Genomic DNA, 18213 nt, shown 5'->3' on the forward strand with positions numbered 1-18213 from the left:
TTGCCCCAGTATATCCCTTACACACAAATTACAATTCATCTAACTGTGGTTCCTTGGGGTATGTCAAGTGCACAGGACTGGCTGTCCAGGCTGATTCACAGAGGTTAGATTTGGCTCAATGAGCAGCAAGGTCATCTCTAAGTCAAAGAACAGTGGCTTTAAGCCTGACTCCAAAGACTTGATTGTAAAATCCAGGCTGCCTCTCCCAAATGAGGGAGACTTATTATGTATTTAACTCTGGCTAGGTAACATTTGATGGCATAATGAGGCTCCAGTTTCATTTGGTAAGTAAACTGCACAATATCTGGTCTGGGAGAGGTATTATAGATGATATGTTAATCCAAGTCTCTCAGGGCATCATTTCAAAGAAGAGCAGGGAAGTCCTCTTCACTGTCCTTGCTAATACTTATCCCCTGGACAACATTAGTAAGCAAATCATCATTATGTTATTGCTGTTTGTGGAATCTCACTGTGTGCAATTTGGCTGCCAGAAGTAAACATTTTACAATGCAAAACTTTCCTCTCTTCTTCTTTCCCTTCCAAGAGTGAAGCTTGGTGAGTGACACTTGCAAAACCAATCTCCCACTACTTGATGTCACTATCCATTTGCTTTGCAGGACAGTGACCTAAAACAGTACATGGACAACTGTGGGAACATCATGAGCATGTACAATGTCAAGGTGAGATAACATCCCAATTGAATTTTGCTTGAGGTATTTGAAGACTGTTTGAAATAACAAACAGTGCTCCATCTTCCATTTGAAGAAGCTTATCATCAGGCTGTGTATGCTTCTGTGTGTTTCAGCAGTGAACTATCATGGTGACCATTCTCCTGCTTTCACATAATTCCCAATAAATCACTCCTTATCCATAGGTTAATTAGAAAGGAGTGGACTCTTTGCTATTCAATTGTGATCACTGGCCATTAATTGAGTTCAAATCAGACTTTTCACAACTTTCTCATTGCATTTGACCCTGAGATGAGACTCCTGAATGCAGATCCACACTCTCACGAATTCTTCTACTGCTATAACATTGCAGGATCCACCCCAATTTGCTGCCAAAACCTTTATCAATGATATTCCGTTACACGCTTGGCCTCTCTTCCACCATCCATAAACAGAAGGTCATCTTAAACTCTGTTACCTGTATCATAACTTTCACTAGGTAATACTCACTCATGTTCCCTGTGTTAAACAAGATCACTACATTTAAAAATCTAAGCGTTGCTTGCAAAACCCTCTTTGTCTTCATTCTTCCTCCTGGCTCTCTAGCCTTTAAAAATCTTGCTATTCCTCCATTTCTACTCTACAGGTGGTTACGTGTTTAACTACCAAAATCCCTAACTCTGGGAATCCCTCCCTAAGTTTCTACACCTCCTAATTCACCCTTCACCTTTGAGATTCCCTGAAAGCCCTGTCTTTGACTGAACTTTTTGATCATCTTCTCTTATATCTCCTTAAGCAGACATGTCAACTTTTGTTTGATAACTCTGTAATTATTGTTAACTGGATTAATTTTGACTGGAAGTGAAATAGTAATTTTCTCCACAGGTCTAATAGTTTTATTACCAATAAATGAAAACATTCACAGAAAATTAAAGACTATGCAATGCCAAACACCTCTGTGCTTGGAACAGAACTGTTTAATTCCCGAGATTTCAAGATATTCTTGGTTGATTGGTAACTCTGGGAGAATCCCTGTGTCCAATTTCTATGCAGACAAATGTGTAACTGAACCAGCTATTTTGGAAATTTTCAAAATGTTGTGAAGTCCATTCACTTTGAAATAAAAGTCACTTTATTCACCACTTATTGCTGTGTTTAATGAGCAGTGGTGCTGGTTGAAGTTAATGCTTAATGAACTTTGATCCTCAGTGAAGTAAATCCCAGAAGCTTGCTTGTCCACAATTCAGACCTTACCCAGGTCTTGGCAAAACCATGATGTCCTACTCAACGTGCTGACAATATTGCTTTAAAATGCTCTAGGATTGCTACACTCTGATGACCCAAATGTGTCTGCTGATACCAAATATCAGTGGTTGTTGTAGAGAGATGTTGTTGCCCAAAGACTCTGGAGAATATCTGTAGAAGTTTTTGTTGAGTTTTTCTAATACTAGGTTTACTCGTCTCTGTTCAATCTTAAATTTTCTTTCTACTATCTTGCCTTCCCAATTCTCCTGAAGTTGTTGACCCTTCTCACTGAGACGTGGTATCAAGTGCCAGGCCTTTGCTTTCCTGCCCCAAGTGGCCCCAGGTTAATATTGACAGTGATTGGTTGATAGTCTGTACAGCCAGCAACCTTTAGAGACAACTTTCCTCCCTTTCACTGTCTATGGGGCTGAGTGAGTAAAGCATCTTGGCTGAGATCAGCAGAGATCAGCAATCCAACCTCTGATCCTACAGGTTAGACTTTGCTTCTACTGATTGTGAAAGAAATATTAGGGAGAACTCCCACTGACACTCCAGGGTTTTCCTCACAAAAGCTCCTTATTCACATTTCTTTTCCCTCATGATTTTAAAAAAGGTATTTGATCATTAAGAAATTCCACACAGTTCTGCAAAATATATGAGGAAGAAGGTGAGGAACATACCCTGTCATCTGTGAAAGAGAGACATTATAGTTTCTATTACTTTGTGATGTAATGAGACTGGAATATAGATTCCAAAACTAGAGCCCATGAATCCAATCGAAAATTTATTAGAACCTTATTTATCGGCAGGATGTTTAGAATGTGGAATTTGCTACCATAGGAATTGTTGAGGCAGCTGCTATTTAATTGCATAAGATCAGAGGGTGAAAATGGTTAAGTACAAGGAATAGATGAGCAGGGTTGGTAAGATAAAATAAGATATTTATTTATTGGTCACATATACATCAAAGCACACAGTGAAATGCGTCTTTTTGCATTACTGAGTATGTGCTGGGAGCAGCCCGCAAGTGTCACCACTGTTCCTGCGCCAACATAGCATGCCCACAGCTCCTGTATGTCTTTTGTAATATAGGAGGAAACTGGAGCACCCGGAGGGAACCCATGCAGACACGGGGAGAATGCACAAACTCCTTCCAGACAGTGGCAGGAATTGAACCCGGGTCGCTGGCGCTGTAATAGCGTTACACTAACTGCTACACTACCGTGTGGTGATAAAGAATGATATAGACCAATTGGGCCAAATAGAAATTAAAAATCAATGTTGAAAAAATATAAAGAAAATCTTGTGTTCTTTATCTATAATGCAACATTTTTTTGCTAACAGATATTTATGTTCCAATTGTTGAGAGGATTATCCTACTGCCACAAGAGGAAGGTTCTACATCGAGATCTGAAGCCACAGAACCTGCTCATTAATGAAAGAGGAGAATTAAAATTAGCTGATTTTGGCAAGTGTTCTCTTATCATCCTCCTTTCAAAATCCTGTTTCATCTATGTTTGGTCTGCATTGCTTAACCTCATGGACAGGTAGATCCAGAGATGGGGACTGGCTTTGTTCCAAGAGTAGGGTATTTGTTCATGTATTGGCATTGTGACCTTATAGTGACTGTAAATGAATTGGCAGTTGGCATCTAATGGTTTTCTGCATATTTTCTATTGGTGGGTAGACACCTTGCCCAGTAGGCAAGGCTGCAGGGGAGGATTTTGAGATAGAGCCCTTGGGAAGTATGTACAGGCTGGTATTTTTGAGAGATGTACTTTGCAGGGCAAACTAAGCAGAAGCCACTGGAGCAGAACATCCCTGGATCCATAAAGAATGGAACTTGCTACCTAAATTCTGCTGAGAATTACACAAACTAAGTTGTATTCTGCAGAATGGTTTGATTGTGGTTTTCAAGAGAGATCAGGGAGAACTGATAGGTTAATTAGTAAGAATCTATTTCTGCTATTGGATAGTTTAAAAGGTACTACCCAACCTTTCAAGGTGAATAAAAAGCAAAGAACTGCAGGAAGATAAACAAATTCTGGAGGATCTTAGTCCTGATGCAGGGTCTCGACCCAAAATGTCGACAATTCCTTTCCCTCCCCCCAAAAGCTGCTGCTTGACCCACTGAGTTCTCCACCATTTTGTTTTTTGCTCCAGATTCCAGCTTCTGCTGTCTCCAAAAAACTGCAGATGCTGGAAATCTGAAATGTAAACAGAATATGCTGGAAGCACGTTATGGAGAGAGAAACAAGAGTTACCACCTCAAGTTGATGACCTTTCATTAGATGACCTGAAATGTTGACTTTATTCTCTCTCCTCAGTTGCTATCTGACCTGCTGAGTATTTCCAGCATCCTCTGGCTTTTTTGTTCAGGGACAATGTTCGTAAACACTTTACATGTGCAAAGACTGGTAGAAGTTTGGAACTCTATTCTGCAAACAGTAATTGAATCAGGGTGGATTGTCAGCTTTAGATCTGAGATTGATGGATGTTTTATTAAAGAATATGTCATGCAGAAAGGAAAATGGAATTGGATCACAGGTTAGCTACGATCATTTAAGATAGCAGTGTGGACCTACAGGGCTAAATGGATCTCTGATGTCCTATAGTAAGAGTTCAGGACCACACTAAACTTGATCATAATAACAGCAGGACTAGACCATGCAGGGAACTCGATTCATGAGAACTCCATCTTTGAGCATGCATTACTGGTTCTTGACAACAAACACTCTGCTGCAGGAACTCAGTGGGTCAAGCAGCATGCTGCTCAACTTACTGAGTTCCTCCAGCAGATTGTTTGTTGCTCCAGATTCCAGCATCTGCAGTCCCTTGTGTATCCATCGCCGTTTCTGCTTAGTCATTGGGTGGAAATCCTGCGACTCCACACCTGACAAGACAGTCAGTACTTTCACCATACTCACTGTAGTTGCTCAAGAGGAATGCCATACACCATTTTCTAAAGAGACAATGATGTCCTCACCCAAGAATCAATTAGTTTTATTTCCCCCATCCTGCTGAGATCCGCTGCTGCTCAAATGATGACTGATCATGGGAATGAACTGAGAGGGATGTGGGAAAGGCAGGATGGAGGTTCACCACCAGCAAACCTTCGCACAAGCTGCCTAGAGGGGGATTGAAACAGAGTGCAGGTCATTATCTTGATCTCAATGTTGTCCATAATCTGTGATGATCAATGGGTCTAAGGATGGAAGACAATCCCTGTACATGATGGATAGAAATACCTTCAGACTGGGTGACATGGTGATACACCAGTTAGTGCTGCCTCACTACTCCAGTGACTGAATTAGAATCAGAATCAAGTTTATTATGACTCATTTGTATGATGTGAAATTTGTTGTTTTGCAGCAGCAGTACAGTTACAAAGACATAAAAATTACTAAATTACAAAATAAATAAAAAGGAATAATGAGGTAGTGTTCATGTGTTCATAGATCATTCAGAATTCTGATGGCGGAGGGGAAGAAGCTGTTCCTAAATCATTGAGTGTGGGTCTTCAGGCTCCTGTACCTCCCCCTCCAATGGTAGTAATGAGAAGAGGGTGGTGAGGGTCCTTAGTGATGGATGCCGCCTTCATGAGGCACCGCCTCTTGAAGATGTCCTCGATGGTGGGGAGGGTTGTGCCCGTGATGGAGCTGGTTGAGTCTATAACCCTCTGCAGCCTCTTGTGAACCTATGTATTGGAGCCTCCATACCAGGCTGTGATGCAATCAGTCAGAATGTTCTCTACTGTACAACTATAGAAATTTGCAAGAGTCTTTGGTGACATACCGAATCTCTTCAAACTCCTAATGAAGTAGAGCTGCTGGCATGCCTTCTTTGTCATTGCATCAATGTGTTGGGCCCAGGATAGATCCTCTGAGATGTTGACACTCAGGAACTTGAATCTGTTCACCCTTTCCACCGCTGAACCCTCAGTGAGGACTGGTGTGTGTTCACCCGACTTCCCCTTCCTGAAGTCCACAATCATTTCCTTGGTCTTGCTGACATTGAGTGCGAGGTTGTTGTTGCGATACCACTCAACCAGCCGATCTATCTCACTCCAGTACGTATCCTCATTGCCATCTGAGATTTTACCAACAACAGTGGTGTCATCGGTGAATTTATAGATGGCATTTGAACTGTGCTTAGCCACAGTCATGAGTGGAGAGAGAGCAGAGTTCAATCCTGACCTTAGATGCTGTCTGTGTGGAGTTTGCACATTCTCATTGTGATCACATGGATTTCCTCATGTGCTCCAATTTCTCCCACAGCAAAGAGTGCTAGGTTAAATGGCTACTGCAAATTATCACTGAGTGTAGGCAAAAGAATCAAAGGGGAGTTGATGGGCATGTGAGAAGGAATAGGTTTCAAGGCTATAGGGAACTAAGACAAGGGGGCATGGTAGTGCTGGCATAGACTTAGTGGGCTAAATGGCTTCCTTCTGTCTCAAAATAAGTAGGTAATAGTAAATGAAGAAACCCTATTTAAATATACGGAATGTTTCTTCCTCAGGTCTGGCAAGAGCAAAATCTGTCCCCACCAAAACCTACTCAAATGAGGTGGTGACTTTGTGGTATCGACCCCCAGATGTCCTGATGGGTTCAACAGAATATTCCACCCAGATCGACGTATGGTGAGAGCAGCTGAGAGAAATAATTTTATCTCTTAGATATTTTGTTGACAGCATTTCCTGTGCAGGATGGGATAATGTCAAAACCTATGAATTCAATTGCTTGTATCGCGGCAGATGTGGCACAGGCATCCATTGACCGAAAGCAGGACCCTACCACATGTACTTACCCCTCCCAATCCCTTTCCCTATACTTCTTTAATGAAACACTTTTGGTGTCCTTTCTGTCAAAGTGCATCAGAACAGGAGTGGGCCATTCAGCCCCTCAAGTCTCTTCTATCATTTAATTTGATCATGATAGACCTCTAGCTAAACTTCATCTACCTTCATTCTACAATCCACCTGGGTAATAAAGATCTATCAATCTGGGTTTTAAGATTTTCAATTGACATTCCCGTCCTACCCCAGCTTCAGCAGTTTCTTCCGGGAGGGTGTCCCAGATTCCCACTACCTGTGTGAAGAAGTGTTTCCTGTCATTACCTGATCTCACATGACTTGGCTCTAATTTTGTGATTAGGCCTAATTGTTCTGAATTTCTCCCACAAGAGGATATAGTTTCTCACTGGCTACCCTATGTACTCCTTTAATTGTTCTAAACAACTCAGTTAGTTCGCTGTTTAATCTTCTGTTTGCAAGTTCAACAACTATAGACACCAAAACACACTTTCTCCCTACAAAAGGTTTGAACTTTGGTTAATACCTGTCCACTACTGGGGGCTTGGTGTTATCTCATGCTGCACTGCAAGAAGACTGCTCTTCAGCAGAAACTCAATATTGTCACTGGGTAACAGAATAAAGGGTCAACTTCATGCTCAGTCAAATGTACACATCTCGGAATTTAACTGCTGGAACCCAACCAGAGATGGAAATCCTTGGCTAGATCCAGATATCAAATCATACAACCTAAATTTTATTGCTTAACAAAATTAAGCACTCTTTGGTGCCGCCGGCCACTTCCCTCCAGGTGTTAGAGGTCACTTGTTTGGAAGAAATTGTCACAGAATCCTTGACAAGTTGCTGCAACACATTGTACAGGTGATGCAATTTGCAGGCATGGTTTGTTGATGTTGGAGGGAGTGAATATTTGAGGTGGTGAATGTTGTGATCGTCAGACCAGTTACTTGATTCCGGGTGATGTCCACGTTCTTGAGCGGTGTTGTTCCTGCACTCAGCCAGCAAGTAGGGACATTTTATCAGACTTCCAGCTTGTGCCTTGTAGATTGCTAAAAGCCTTTGGTAAGTGAGGATTGTCAGGATTCAGCCTTTATCCTCTTATTTGTACATCCCCCCAGCAGCCTGAAGTTCTGAACGTCCATCCCTAAACATGTTTGTCTCTTTTTCATCCTTTAAGAGGTTCCTGGAAACCTACCTCTTGTAGTCACCTGCCTTGGTGTCTTCATATGTGGTTCTGCATCATTTTTGTATTCCTGGTAATTCCCCTGTGAAGTGCCTTGGAACATTGTTGCTGCATTGGGAGGTACTCAATGGCCATTGCTTTTGTTGCTTCTGTAGCCACAATATTTATATGGCCTGAGAAGTTATGTTTCCAGGCAGTTTATTTATTCACGGGATATGGAGAAAACTGTAAATGTCTTTATTGCCCAGCCCTACTTGCCCCTGAACTGAGAAGGTCATTAAGAATCAATTCCATTGGTGGGTCTGGAGTCACATACAGATCAGACTGGGCATATTTCCTTACCTGAAGACCATTAGTGAACTGGATGGGTTTTTGCATTGATCCAGTGATTTTATGATCACCATTGCTAACACTGCCTTTAATCACTTGAATTTAAATTCTCCAGAGCCATAGGGGATGCAAACCCATGTCTCTGGATCAATGGCTCAGAACTATTACTGCTAGTCCAGTAAATCAATCCTCAGGATGCTGATAGCAATGCAAATGGACCACGTCAGTGCAGTATGTCCTGTGGTTGCACTCTTCTTGTTGGAAATGGTCACTTGCAGTTATTAAAATACAGGAAAAAGTCTTCACTTTCTAGAGGGAAAGGCAGGGTTCTCCATTCATGTGGCCAGGGAAAAGAATGGAAAGAAAAGGAACTTGAACACAGAAAATGGGAAATCTGTATTAGTGTCTTTACTCCAGAGCGCTGTGGAGGCTAGATCATTGAGGGCATTTAAAGAGGAAGTAGATCAATTTTTGAAGGTTTAGGGAATTGAGGGCTGTGGGAAACTGCACAGAAGAGGAGATAAGGGACAGATCAGCCATGATCATATGGAAAGGCAGGGCAGGGTTGAGGGGCTGCGTGGCTACTCCTGCTCCTGGAGACACAAGAGACTGCAGATGCTGGAAATCTGGAGCAACACACAAAGGAGCTGGAGGAGGTGACCTGAAACGTCAACTGTTCATTTCCCTCCATAGATGCTGCTTGACCCGTTGAGTGCCCCCAGCTCCTTTGTGTGTTCTTCCTGCTCCTATTTTCCTGTGTTCTTCTTAGAGCAGTGAGAGTACATCTGAGTGTGCAAATTCTGAAACTTTGGATGAGGATGGCTATAACTCCACCCAGATTTTTACACAATCATCCAGCAAGAATGGCAGTGTCACTACAGTCAGTGAGGAATTTTTGGCTTTGCCTCCCCACTTCCTTGACTGAACTGTGACAAGAGGGGACACCTGGTGTACCCCTGGTGAACCCCTGGTGAAGTCCTTTCCACAATCTTTTCCTGGCCTTTCTTCTAAAGCTACTTGTAGGGGTCTTTCTTCTTCTCCACTCATCATTTTGCACTCCAAAATTTCCAGGTTTCTCGATCCAACCAGGTTGTATGCATAAGGACTGCGAATCACATCTGCAGATCTAATGCACACTCTTCTAACGTTCCAGTTCCTAACCTCTGATTCAATTGTCAACAGCTTTTCATGCTGTGGGAAGGTTAGTAAAGTGGAGGGCATAGATTTAAGGTAATTGCCTACAGACCCGGGAGATAGATGTTTCTTTTGTGCAGTGAATTGTTATGATCTAAGATGCACTGACTGAGAGGGCAGTGGAAATGGATTCGGTGATAACGTTCAAAGGGGAATTAGATAACTACTTGAAAAGGAAAAGATTGCTGGGGCCTCAGGGAAAGAGCAAGAAGATGGGATTAATTGGATAACTCTTTCAAAGAGTCGGCACAGACATTTCTGTGTTGCATCATTCTCCATCTTAACATGAGGCAAATTCACGTTGTCTTCTGAAACTGTTCTGCTTTCATTACATGCTCCAAGTAGTGTAATCACAATCTGTTTTCACAGCTTGCAAAATGGCTCCCAGCTCTACAAAGCTTTCCCTGAAGTGTCTGATTCCACCTTTACTCTGGGTAAACTTTAACAGTTCCATCCTGAGCTTCACATAATAGGAACACACACAAAATCTATCTGTTTGATATTCAGAGATTCTGAGGTTTAGGCTGTCAGTATTCCAGTCTGAACTCCTGCTTATGAAACTCTTTGCTGGAGTGTCACATCGTCATTCAGCACTTGAGAGACTGCTGTGGTCACCAAAGCTGACCAAAGGTTTGTGGGTTTATGTCTTGCTTCAGGGACATGTGCACATATTCCACAGCCAATGGAGATGCTGCAATGTCAGGGGTGCCGTCTTTCAGATGAGCTATTAAACCAAAGCTCTCTCAGGTTGGTGTCAAAGATATCAAGAGCCTATTTTAAAGAACAGCTGAGGAGCTATTTGTGGTGATATGGTTTGTGTTTACCCCTCAACCAACGTCACAAGGTCAGATGATCTTAAAGGTATTCCATTCCTGAAACTCAGCAGCTTGCTGTCTGGACTTGGCTGTGGTGTTCCCTACATTCCAACAGTGACCACACTTCAGAACTACTTCACCGACTGTGGAATACTTTGGTTTGACCTGAGCCTGTGAAAGGTACTTCAGAAATGAATGTCTTTTATTTTAGACTATATATCTCTGTTCTACACTGCAACTACTGGTTGTGTGATAATTTCAATATCATTTGCTCTCCTCTGTGTTTCCAGGGGAGTTGGTTGTATTCTATATGAAATGGCTGCTGGAAGGCCATTGTTCCCTGGTTCCACAGTGAAGGAAGAACTGCACTTAATTTTCAGGCTTTTAGGTGAGTGTAGCATTGATATACTATGATTTGGACACCACCCAATCCCCAGGTCCTGAAGTGATTATGCTAGAGTTTAATAGTCAATGTTAACGTGTTTAGACAAAAGGGCCTTTACTAAGAAAGTTGGAATAAATCACACATAAGCTGAAATCTTGTTACAAAACACAGTAAAGGCTCTTTAGATGGGTCATCACATTACTTACTGCTGAATTATAAATCCAAATACATGTAATCATTTAATCAATGTCATATCTTGCTGTTGTTTTAGCTTTAGGTTAGGAGAACTCAGTTTTATGACTCGTTTGATCATATTTTTATCTTCATCGTCCGTCCCGCACAGATCAAAGGAACATCTGTGAAATCTAAGCAAGTTTCTCTTAAACTCCAACCAACCAATGTTGTGATGATTGCTGCTCTCACTTGCAGTTAATTACTCAGTTACTTCTCCTGCTCTCTGTTTTCCAGGTTCATAGAATCAGAGAAAGGTTACAACATGGAAGGAGGCTATTCAGCCCATTGATTTTGTGTTGGCTCTGTGCAGGAGAAATCCAGTTCAGCCTCACTCCATGCTTCTCTCCATATCCCTGCAAACATTTTCTTGAATTTGCCTCCTGTTTCCCACCAGAAGTGCCTTCCAAAATGTTGGATCTCCCTAATCAGTTCACATTTGTCCCCATGACTGGTAATTCTGTCCCTGATTATCATTACCCACCTGACAAAATTAAAGAGACAGGCCTATAGTTGCTGGGTTTATCCTTACACTCTTCTTTTAACAAAGTTGTAAGCAATTTTCCATTGTTTGGGCATCATACTTTTGGAAGATTATGGCCTAAGTCTCCCCAAATTCCATTCCAACGCCGATGATACTCCCCACCTGGAACAGTGATTAATCTACCTGAAGTGCACCTAGCCTCTCTATGACCTTCCCATTCACAATTTTAAACCATCCACTATCTCAACTATATGTTCTTTGCTGACACTCCAGAGACATCATCTTCCTTGGTAAAGATGAATGTAAGATATTCGTTTAGTGCTTGGCCTTGCCTTCTGTCTCCACAAATTGGTTGAATTTCCTCTCTGTTTGACAGTTCTTTTTCTCTAGTTAACTCTTTCTCTTTGTCCCTCTCTGTCTCTGTATATTCATTATCCTCTTGAAAGCATGTGGAATTCAGGAGTTGATAAGCACAATGTGGGCCAAGAACCTGGAACATACTATAGTTAACTGTTGCTATCTGCTCTAAGTGTCCCTACCCCTTCCTCAATCCAGAAAATCCTTTGACTTTTTTCGAACATGAGGACTTCTATATAAACACATACACTTATTTTGCGCTATTGTGTAATCCTGACTTCCGAGTATAAAAGACACATGGGTCTTCCATACCTGAGAAAAGACCATCTGCAACCTTCCATCTAACACCTTGTCCATAGATAAAAGCAGAATGAATTACACAGATCGGACCGTTAATCAACAAATAACTTGTAGCACAGTTCATTATAGTTACTTACAATGCAGATTCTACAATGTATTGTTTCAGGAACTCCCGCAGAAGATACATGGTCGGGAATAACATCAAATGAAGAATTCAAAGCTTATAACTTCCCTTATTACCGACCTCAACCAATGATAAATCATGTTCCCAGGTACACTGGTAATTTATCCTGCTTATTCAACCATACTGTAAATTGTATGAAGCATATTTCACGTTATTACAGTAACCGGAAGGGCACCATCTATGGCTTAGTGGTAGGAAGCTTGTTTCTGGGTTAAATGTGTGTAAAATAACACTCCATAAACATTGGCACAAAAATCCCAGCCCTGTACTGAAGGAATGTAATATAATCAGAGGTGCCCTCTTTTGGACAAGACATTAAAACAAGACTATTGGTCCTCTCATGTGAGCAAACTTTTTTGATAGATTATATTTCTGTCATTTTAACACACTATAAAGACATTTTTTTTGTGAATGAATTGACACTAAAATAGGAATTTCAATTACTTGTTTTAAGCAATCACTTATTTGGAGATTTTAAATTACTTGAAATCATTGATGATGACAACATTTCAATCTCATGTCTAGGTAAAAATCTCATAAGTTCTCTAATTTATTTTTCTAGGCTGGATGCTGATGGACTTGATCTTTTTTCCAATCTTTTATTGGTAAGGACATAAAAAATTGAAGGTTTATGAATGGATTTCTTTTTTCAAATTTCTCTGAACAGTATATAGTCAGGGTAATGTGTTTTGCATGTAGCATTATTCACTATAGCCCAGAAACTAGATAACGTAGCTTTGTTTATTTCAGGACCTCACAATTGAAAGTGTACTTCCCATGGAGTACAATGCAATTAGGGCTAGCTTTCAGTCATTCCATGACTCTGGAAATCTAATTGGACACTTCCCAGCATGAATTGCTCTTGTAAATCAGACATCATTTGCGTCAGATGCATGCCCAAAACATCATTGCCTGAGCAATGCTCCTTATGAAATTAGATCACATTATCCCAGGAATGACCATCTTTAGATGCTCCTGGGATAATTAGGTCACAGCACAATTCTGGACAGGGGTCCAACAGAAGTAAGTTTTGAGTGGAGACCTTCATCAGTCCAGACGAAGGGTCTCGACCCAAAACGTTGACTGTCCATTTCCCTCCATAGATGCTGCCTGACCCATTGAGTTCCTCCAGCATTTTGTTTGTTGCTGAAGGTGACAGATTCCTTTTGCTTAGGACAAGAGTGAACCGAATGGGTTTTTATGTCATCATTACCCAGACTAGGCTTTTATTCCAAATTTCTTTAATTTAAAGCACCCCCCCACCCGCTGTCATGGTGAGATTTGCATGCATTCTCCAGATCAATTGGTTAGCACTCATGATTCTAGCCCAAAACATAATCACTATGCCATCATTGGTATTGGTATTGGTTTATTATTGTCACTTGTACCGAGGTACAGTGAAAAGCTTGTCTTACAAACCGATCGTACAGGTCAATTCATTACACAATGCAGTTACATTGAGTTAGTACAAAGTGCATTGATGTAGGGCAGGTAAAAACAATAACAGTACAGAGTAAAGTGTCACAGCTACAGCGAAAGTGCAGTGCAGTAAGGTGCAAGGTCATAACAAAGTAGATAGTGAGGTCATAGTCCATCTCATTGTATAAGGGAACCATTCAATAGTCTTATCACAGTGGGATAGAAGCTGTCCTTAAGTCTGGTGGTACGTGCCCTCAGGATCCTGTATCTTCTAACTGATGGAAGAGGAGAGAAGAGAGGATGTCCTGGGTGGGTGGGGTCTTTGATTATGCTGGCTGCTTCACCAAGACAGCGAGAGGTAAAGACAGAGTCCAAGGAGGGGAGGCTGGTATCTGTAATCTGCTGGGCTGTGTCCACAACTCTCTGAAGTTTCTTGCGGTCCTGGGTAGAGCAGTTGCTGTACCAAGCCGTGATACATCAAGATGGGATGCTTTCTATGGTGCATCTGTAAAAGTTGGTGAGAGTCAAAGGGGAAAAACTAAATTTCTTTAGTCTCCTGAGGAAGTAGAGGCACTGGTGAGCTTTCTTGGCCGTGGCTTCTACGTGATTTGACCAGGACAGGCTGTTGGTGATGTTCACTCCCAGGAACTTGAAGCTCTCAACCCTCTCGACCTCAGCACCATTAAGGTAGACAGGTGTAGACACCTGTAATGTAGACACCTCTAATGTAGACACCACCCCCTTTCCTGAATTCAGTGACCAGCTCTTTTGTTTTGTTGACACTGAGGGCAAGGTTGTTGTCATGACACCATTCCACTAAGCTCTCTATCTCTTTCCTGTACTCCGACTCATCGCTATTTGAGATATGGTCTACAATGGTGGTATCATCTGCAAACTTGTAGATGGAGTTAGAGTAGAATCTGGCCACACAGTCATGAGTGTAAAGGGAGTAGAGTAGAGGGCTGAGGATGCAGCATTCTGGGAACCAGTGTTGAGAATAATCGTGCCAGAGGTATTGCTGCCTATCCTCACTGATTGCGGTGTGTTTGTTAGAAAGTCAAGGATCCAGTTACAGAAGGAGGTGTTGAGTCCTAGGTCTCGGAGTCTGGTGACAAGCTTACTTGGGATTATTGCATTGAAGGCAGAGCTGTAGTCAATAAACAACAGTCTAACGTAGGTGTCTTTACTGTCCAGATGCTCCAGAGCTGAGTGTAGGGCCAGGGAGATGGCATCCGCACTAATATACCTTGTTTAATTTTTTGTTTAAAAACAATCCTCATAAGTTTGAATATTTCTATTAATTCTCCTTTGCTCTAAATGTAGCACGATGGTGCAGCAGTTAGTGCTGATGCCTCATAGCTCCAGGGACATGGTTTGATCCTGACCTTGAATGCCAGGTGTATACATATTGTATGTTTTCCCTGAGATTGTGTTGGCTTCTGTTATATGGTTCAGCTTCCTCTCACATCCCAAAGACATGCTGGTTGGTTAATTGCCTGCTGTGGTTGCCTACTACCCCTTAGTGTGGGTAAGAAAACCAAAGGAGAGTTGATAGCTATCTGAGAGACAAATAAGCTGCAGAACTATGGGGCAGTAAGACTGGGTGGGGGGGGAGGGGGGGGGATGGAAGGGAGGAGCTGATGGAATTACTTTTTTTGGGAGCTAGGTTTGGTGGAATAGTCTCCTGTGTGGTGGTGAGTCACTGAGCTGCACAAAATGGAGTAAACATAAACTTGGCTGGGTTACAGAATCTCTTCCAGAGCTCTGAGGCAAGTGAGAAACCACCAGGATACTGTGGCTGGGGAATGATGCACATTTCAGCTGGTCTGCCGCATACCAGCAGAACCACGGAACAGGAAAACTTTGGAGACCAGCAAAATATAGGATTAATCTACTGGCTTTGATCTCCTGCTGATCACAAATGGGTTCACTGCAAGGCGGTAGTGAAACCAATATGTTGTTATAATCAAGTCCTTATTAGAAACAGACTTACTTAATTGAAGGCTTGCATTTTTCCTTTCATCTATGCTGTTTTGACTTAAGTGTGGTAAGTTAAAATATAGAGCCTTCTGGCACAATGTGTCTAACATTTCAATTCAATTTCTGCGTCAGTATGAAGCCAAGAAGAGGATTTCAGCCGAGGATGCTCTCCAGCACGTTTATTTCAAGAGCTTGGGAGAAAGGGTCCACCTTGTACCAGATAGTGAGTTCCTTTTTATTGTGGGATCATTTCCTGCTCTGTGTAAGATCTCTGTGTTTTGCTGAAAAGTTGTTAGTGTCACTGGGATCTTGAGGGAACGAAAGATCTCTTTGGCTGATACTCTCATCCTGGGTCAGAAACTTAGACTGCTGGAACTCTTTGAATGATACCAGGGAGTATATTGTGTCTTGGCCTGTATTTATTCCTTAAACTCATCACTGAAAATAGCTAACACCATCATTTATTTCAGCACTGTTTGTTGGGGCTTGCTGTATACAAATTGGCTACCATATTTTATTGAAAATAATTAAAAAAAAGGAACAGCAGATGGCAATTCACTACTCCACTATTCAGTATGATCATAGAAGTCCTTCTTTCTCAATACCATTCTCCACACCACTGATTCCTATTGCATCTAGAAATATATACTTTTCCCTATTAAATACATTCAGCAACTTGGCTTCTACAGCCCTCTGTGGGAGTGGGTTCCATAGTGAAGAAATTGCTCCTCATCTCAGTCCTAAATCTCTTGCTCTATAACTGAAACTGTGACCTATCATTCTTGATCCCTCCAGTCAGTGAAAACATCCACCCCATATCCAGTCTGCCCACCCCTGTTAGAATTTTGTAAGTTCAATTAAGAGCTCTCTCATTCTTCCAAACTCCAATGAATAGGGGTTGAGTCGACCTAATCTCTCTTCATACAGCAGCCCTGCCATCCCAAGAACCAGTCCAGGGAACCTTTGTTGCATAAGGCTGGAGGGATGTAACTAGTGGAGTACCCCAGAGATCAGTTCTTGTTTACTATTTACATTAATGACCTGGAGGAGGGAAATATAGGGTTTCCAAGTTTGCTGATGATACGAAAATAGGTGGAATGGAATATTGTGAAGATGACATTGTGATTATGATTGGGTGAAAAACTCCAATATGAGGAAGTGCAAACCCATACACTTTGGTGAGAGAATTCAAAAGGCAGATTGTTATTTAAATGGAGTGCAAATGCAAATGAGTGAAGTTCTGAGGGATCTAGATGTTCTAGTGAATGAATAACAAAAAACTTAGCAGGCAAGTCCAACAAGTAGTTAAAGAAGGCAAATGGCATGTTGGACTTTATTGCGAAGGGGGTGGAGTTCAAGAATAGTATTAGTGTGCACAGTTTTGGCTGGTTTAGCTAAAAAAAATAGTAGCATTGGAGGCAGTCCAGTGGAGATTCATTGAGCTAATTCCTGGGATGAGAAGTTTCTCCTATCAAGAGAAGCTAGACAGTTTGAGCCTGTACACCTTGGAGTTTAGAGGAATGAGCAGTGAACTTCAAACATGTAAGATCCTAAGGGGCCTTGACAGGGTAGATGTTGAGATATTTACAATAGTGGGAGAGTCATGAACAAGGGGACATAGCTACAGAATAAGGGGCTGGTCACTTAAAACTTCTTCTCTCAGAGGGTAGTGAATCTTTGGGATTCTCTGCCCCCAAAGGTGGTGGACGCCAGGTCATTAGATATATTTACAACAGAGATAGATAAATACTTGAAAGATTGAGGAATTGAGGATAATGGGGAATTGGCTTTTGTAACTTGGCCTATTTCTCTGTCATGAATGCTTTGACATTCTATGTAACTTACCCATGTATGGAGATATGAGGCTGAAACGGATAGGACAACTTAACCCTTTGTATTTTTGTGAGGTCAGGAACAGGATTCTCTCTGCTTTTAGGAGGTCTGTTTTAGCCAGCAGATTTTATAAAATGAGTAGGATTACACAAATTAAACTTCAGTCACAGGTCACCGAATCAAATGCCTATGTGCAAGTAACAATTTTTGATCTTCTTTCCAGATATCAGCATTTTTACTTTGAAAGAAATCCAATTGCAAAAGGACCCAGGTTACCGAGGGTCTTCATATCCCCAATCTGGTGAGTTCTGTAAGGATCCATACTGTTGGGGAACAAAGTGTTCACTGAGGCATCCTTCCTATCAGTACAGAAAAAGTGGAGAGAGCTTGTTTGAGGAAAAATGTTTGTCACTGGAGGTGGATGGTACAGCCTCAGAGATTGCCTTCACTAAATGTGTAGGAACTGGGAATGCTGGTTAATGTGAAATAACTGGGACTAGGGTTCCAGTTCACATGGGGTTAACTGGGATTAAGGTAAAATTAGTGTGATATAGTAGGGATTATAGTATTTTTTACTGTGGGCCAACTGGGATTGTAGTGCATGGGGTAACTGAAATTACAATACTGATTATAATGGAGTAACTAGGTTTAGAGTGCTGGTTAGTGCGGAGCAACTGGCATTGGTTTGCTGGTTTGTATGGTTAAGGGGGATTAGGGTGCTGTTATTTGAAGGCTATAAGGGATTATGGCGCTTGTTAGAGTGGAGTAACTAAGATTAGGATGCTGATTAGTGTA

General features: G+C 41.6%; 1 protein-coding gene and 1 long non-coding RNA gene across 3 annotated transcripts in view; one reads left to right on the plus strand and one right to left on the minus strand.

The window, feature by feature from the left end:
• Nucleotides 1-18213, plus strand: part of LOC127580710 (cyclin-dependent kinase 18-like) — an 81519-nt gene that overhangs the window by 58012 nt on the left and 5294 nt on the right. For both annotated transcript variants that reach the window (XM_052034481.1, XM_052034480.1), the window contains 8 exons: nucleotides 618-680; nucleotides 3258-3381; nucleotides 6432-6552; nucleotides 10536-10633; nucleotides 12169-12274; nucleotides 12749-12791; nucleotides 15718-15808; nucleotides 17642-17719. In XM_052034481.1, coding sequence (XP_051890441.1) covers nucleotides 618-680; nucleotides 3258-3381; nucleotides 6432-6552; nucleotides 10536-10633; nucleotides 12169-12274; nucleotides 12749-12791; nucleotides 15718-15808; nucleotides 17642-17719 — 724 coding nt within the window. The remainder of the gene's footprint in view (nucleotides 1-617; nucleotides 681-3257; nucleotides 3382-6431; nucleotides 6553-10535; nucleotides 10634-12168; nucleotides 12275-12748; nucleotides 12792-15717; nucleotides 15809-17641; nucleotides 17720-18213) is intronic.
• Nucleotides 1-18213, minus strand: part of LOC127580712 (uncharacterized) — a 109983-nt gene that overhangs the window by 34920 nt on the left and 56850 nt on the right. The gene's annotated exons all lie outside the window — the stretch shown is intronic.

Source organism: Pristis pectinata, chromosome 20 (assembly GCF_009764475.1).
Source record: "Pristis pectinata isolate sPriPec2 chromosome 20, sPriPec2.1.pri, whole genome shotgun sequence".
NCBI classification, from domain to species: Eukaryota; Metazoa; Chordata; class Chondrichthyes; order Rhinopristiformes; family Pristidae; genus Pristis; species Pristis pectinata.